Source organism: Myotis davidii, unplaced genomic scaffold (assembly GCF_000327345.1).
Source record: "Myotis davidii unplaced genomic scaffold, ASM32734v1 scaffold897, whole genome shotgun sequence".
NCBI classification, from domain to species: Eukaryota; Metazoa; Chordata; class Mammalia; order Chiroptera; family Vespertilionidae; genus Myotis; species Myotis davidii.
The window spans coordinates 444,369-449,484 of NW_006289393.1; the positions used below are offsets into that span (position 1 = coordinate 444,369).

Here is a 5,116-nt window from a genome sequence, read left to right on the forward strand (position 1 = left end):
CCAGGACCACGCGCCAGGTTTTCCTAAGCACGTTTCAGAGCCAGGCCGACGCCCAGCCCGAGGCTGAGGCCCAGCCCTCGAGTCCCGAGTCGCCAGAGCCCCAGTGGGAGACGAAACCAGCCAGTTCTGCCGCCGAGAATGGTGTTCAGGAGCATGAAGTGTGAATGTCAGGTTAGCAAGCCTGGAGCGCTCACCAGCCCGGCCGGTGACAGCAGCATTCCCCGCACAGGCACAGCTGTGACCAAACCACCTGCTCCCGCGCCGGGAACAGGAGGGGGAGCCAGGGGCCTCGGGGAGGCAGATGCCCCTGCAGGTCTCCTGAGGCTGATTCTGCCGCCTTGACTCTGGTTACAGACGGGGACTCTGCCATCCCCTCCCTTCTTCTAAGTACACACTGAGAGTTCAGTCCGACTGAATTTATTCAGAGCTTACAAAAATGTTTTATGCTGAGCTCTTCCGTTATTTGCAAAGGAACTAAAGGAAAGAGAACGCGGGCTCCCTACCCAGAATCAAAGCATGCCCGGAGAGCCATGGACCGGAGCGGGAGCCAGAAGGACGATGTGGCGGGCGCGCTCTCATTCAGCAGCGCGCCAGGAAGAGGCCTACTTTGAGGAGCAGGATGGTGGCGGACAGCCCTGGCCGGAGGGTGGAGGCCGAGCTGCTCCTCTTCTTGGGCCGCGGCCCGTTGCACAGGGGGGTGTTACAGCAGCTGATGCACACCGAGTTCAGCTTCCCGGGGGAGCAGAAGGACTGGTACCCGGCCGAGGCGATGAGGCAGGCTGCGGAGGAGGCACACGACTTGCGATACATGATCCCTGCAACAGGCGCAAAGGAGCCGGGTTAAGCTGTGCGGGCAGCGGACACCATCCTTCCTACCCCTCCCAGCCCAGAACCCGCGTGGGGCAGGGGGGCGCTTTGGGTTGTTTTGCTGAGCCTCCCCAATACACGAGTTGCACGGGGAAGAAGGCAGTCCTCACTGCACTGTTTGGACACGATTGTTCCAAAAGCGATCTGCGATGCACTGCCAGCGAATAAAGAGCTGTCAAATCAAAGTCCACCTTTTTAAAAGTCAGAATTCACACTATACTAGATACAGAGCTTTTTACCTTGTTGCTGCTCGAACTATTTCATGCTAGAGAGGACCACGAGCTGTTTGCCTAGATCTCACCTATATTATCACTTTATCAGCGACACAGAGAGATGGCACTCCACGATGTTTTTATTAAATCATGGAATGTTCTCAGTAAAGACCAAGTCCCAGTGGGAAGAGATCCCTAGTAAGGGGCCCTGATTTCTCCATGTTTGGAGAACAGCCTTGTTCTCAGGGAAGAAGCTTGCCTATAGAACACATGGTCATTTGCCCAGTGAGCATTACACAGCTAGCACTTAACACGCACCTGGGGGCACACAGACTGGTGGGCTCACCTTGAGGAGGACAGGTGTCATGTCTACATTGCAGCACAGCGTTCAAATTGGGTGTCTTGGACCATCCTGTGACTCCCTAAAGCTGGAAGTACATCAATGATGCTAACAGCTCAGCTTATGTGCTTTCCTGCATGCCAGGCACTCTTCAGAGCTGTGGCGTCCTAGATCCTTCTCTACTTTCCGGAGAGGCCCCCGTGGTCATCCCCATTTTATAGATGGGCTGCCTTGGGCAAGAGAGGTTTAGCTGACTGGCCCAAAGTCACACAACTAAAATGTATTTGCAGCTAGTATTCTGGCTCTATGCCATCAAGTCTATATTACCGTCTATGTAGCAAAGCAGACAGCCAATAAACCACAGGGTGGTTTTGTTTTCTTTTAGGTGGGGGGAGGCTTTACTCTGAAGACAGCCTTTGGGGTGTGTGTGGCTCTTTTGTATCAAGTATTTTTACTGAGACATAACTTGTAATGCTAAGGTTTGTCCTCAAAGTGAATGGCCTTACCTCTCTACTGCCCTCACAGCAGTAGGATACATTCTGGCAGTGGCCAGGGAGTTCCTCCGACACCCCGTAGGTGTGTGTTTGCAGGGATTGCTTTGGTTTGAGGCGCCCCCACCCCCACTCCCCTGAGAATGGCTTCTTTAGGTGCAGGAGAAACAGTAAAGACAAACTGCCCAAAACTTCCAAGAAGGAGGCAAAGAAGTGCCTCGGATTTTACATTAAAACACAGTTTGGTCATTTTTTTCTATATACATCTGTAAGGATTGCTTTTCTACCACCATTAGAAAATCCTGGACGTAGATGCTCTGGTAAGATAATTCCTGTGGACAAAGGATATGTGTGGGGGCAGGGGGAGAGAAGAGGCACTATTTAATTTCTGAGGAACATGCTATATAGTCTCTACATTTTCTATCTATTGCCCATGGTAGGGAATTAAGTTTTGCTCACTATCTTTTTATTCTTAAATATTAAAAACACTGTCAGTTCAACTTTAGAAAACCTTTTCCTTTAAGTAAATATTAAAAATTCAAAAATACTTATTGAATATAATTTCCACTGTGAAAAACATTCAGATAAGGTGACCACCACTTCCCATCCCAGGTTCTCCTCAGAGGTAAGCACTCTTATCAGTTTCAGACGCTTCCTTTCAGGCCTGTTTCTATGCATTTTTATATATGCCCTTGGAGAAATAAAGTGTGTGTGTGCACACAAGCATTTGTGAACAGCATCGCATCCTATATGCTGTTCTATAATTTGCATCTTTACTTAGTGACATGGCTGAGGATTTGTTCTTAAGCCTCACTTTGCAGGGCTCAGCATCGGTGATGAGGTAGGTTAGTTATATAATGCATAAGGGGAGCCTTGAATTTTGCAACTGCCACCAGCAGATACCTCCAGTTTCTTGACTCTGGTGGCCACTGGGGCTTAACACTGGTCCCACAGGGCTGTATATTTTTAAAGCTACTTGAGGGTCTGGCTCCCAATCAGTCTGAATCTAGGTGCTGACGGAGCTCCTCCTCTTTGGGATACTGGCTGATTGTGGCACATCCTACCCCACTGGAAGCATTTAAAAACAGGTGGCTTGGGCAATCACAAGGTGCCAGAGACAATCAAGAGGTAGGGCAGGTTTGAGTGATAAGGTTCATCTCTTACACAAGGCCAAGCATTTGAGACTGGAAGAGGGGGCTTTTTGATCTAATCCCTAGAAACTAGCACAGAGACTCAAGAAATGAAGAAACAAAAGGAGGTAAAACTACAGAAAATAAAACCTTAATGAGATGAAGATAAATCATTTATCTGATAAAGAGTTCAAAGTAATGGTCATAAAACGGCTTACTGAACTGGGTAGTAGAATGGGTGAATACAGTTAGAATTTCAACAAAGAGACAGAAAACAAGTACCAAAGAGAAATTACAGAAGAGATGAATACAGTAACTGGATGGAAAAATACACCAAAGTGTTCAACAGCAGACTAGATAAAGCAGTAGGGTCCATCAGCTCAAAGACAGGGCAGTGGAACTCCTCCAATCCATGCAGCCAAAAGAAATAGAATGAAAAAAAGATAAGATATCTTAAAGGACATCAAGTGGACTAGCATTCACATTATAGGAGTTCCAGAAGATAAGAGAGGCAGAGGCAGAAAATTTACTTGAACAAATACTAACTGAAAACTTTACTAACCTGGGGAAGGAAACATACAGACAGGAAAGGCAGAGTTCCAAGTGAGAAGTACCCAAAGAGAGACAGACTGAGGCATGTTAAAATTAAAAAGCTCAAGACATTGAGAGGAGCTTGATAGTAGAAAGAGAAAAACTTATGTACAAAGGAACCCCCATGAAGCTATTGGATTTTTCAGCAGAAATTTTCCAGGCCAGAAGGGAGTGGCAAAATCTTAACAGTGCTAAAAGAAAACATTCCAACCAAGAATACCCTACCTGGCAAAGTTATTAGAACTAAAAGAGTGATAAAGATTTTTTTTTTTAAAAAAAGACTTTTCCAGACAAGTAAAAGCTAAAGGAGTTCACTACTCAACCATAATTACAAGAAATGTTAAAGGGACTTTCATAAGCTGAAGGAATAGATGCTAATTAATAACAAGAAAACATGTGAAAGTATAAATCCATTGGTAAAGGTAAATATATAGTAAAGTTAGTGTATTAATCACTTAAAAGCAAAGGCAGTATGAAGGTTAAAAGATGCTGTTACAATAACTACAATAATTAGTTAAGGCATACACCAGATAAAAAGGTGTAAAATGTAATAACAAAAACATGAAATGTTTTTTGGGGAGGAGAATAAAAATGTAGAGCTTTATGATGCATTCAGACTTAAATTGTGACCAACTTAAAATAGAGTCAAGAAAAATGAAGAAATAAAAGAACAAGATAAATCTTTAGAAAATAAAACCTTAATGAGATGAAGATGAATCATTTATCTGATAAATATAAGTTGTGTGTAAGCCTCATGCTAACCACAAAGCAAAGACCTATAGGTACAAAAAAATAATGAGAAAGGAATCTAAACATACCACTAAAGAAAGTCATCAAACCACAAAGGAAGAGAGCAAGGAAATAAAAAAGGGCCAGAAGAACTACAAAACAGACAGAAAATAATTAACAAAATGGCAATAAGTATATACCTGTCAATAATTACTTTAAATATACATGGACTAAATTATCTAATGAAAAGACAAAGTGGCTAAATAGATTAAAAAAAACACAGAAAAATAAGACCCATCCCATATGCTGCCTACAAGAAGCTCACTTCAGATGCAAGGACACATACAGATTATGAAGGGTGGGAAAAATAGTCCATGCAAATGGAAGCCCAAAGCAAGCTGGGGTAGCTACGGTTATATCAGACAAAATGAACTTTAAAACAAAGACTGAAATAAGAGGCCAAGATTGCGTATCATTAGATAATGGTAAAAGATCAATCCAACAAGAGAATATAACATTTGCAAATATTTATGCACCCAATATAGGAGCAGCTAAATATATAAAGCAAATATTAATAGAGCAAAAGGGAGAAATAGACAGCAATACAATCATAGTAGGGGACTTTAATATGCCACTAGCATGAATGGATATATCATCCAGACAGAAAAATCAATAAGGAAACATTGGCTTTAAAAGGCACATTAGACAACATGGACTACATATGTGTATATATACACACACACAGAGTCAAGAAAA

At 43.4% G+C, this 5,116-nt stretch overlaps 1 protein-coding gene across 2 annotated transcripts in view; it reads right to left on the reverse strand.

Moving 5' to 3' along the window:
* Window positions 1–6: 6 nt before the first annotated feature.
* Window positions 7–5,116, reverse strand: part of LYPD1 (LY6/PLAUR domain containing 1) — a 36,186-nt gene continuing 31,076 nt past the window's right edge. For both annotated transcript variants that reach the window (XM_015562511.1, XM_015562512.1), the window contains one exon: window positions 7–815. In XM_015562511.1, coding sequence (XP_015417997.1) covers window positions 580–815 — 236 coding nt within the window. In that variant the 3' untranslated portion in view covers window positions 7–579. The remainder of the gene's footprint in view (window positions 816–5,116) is intronic.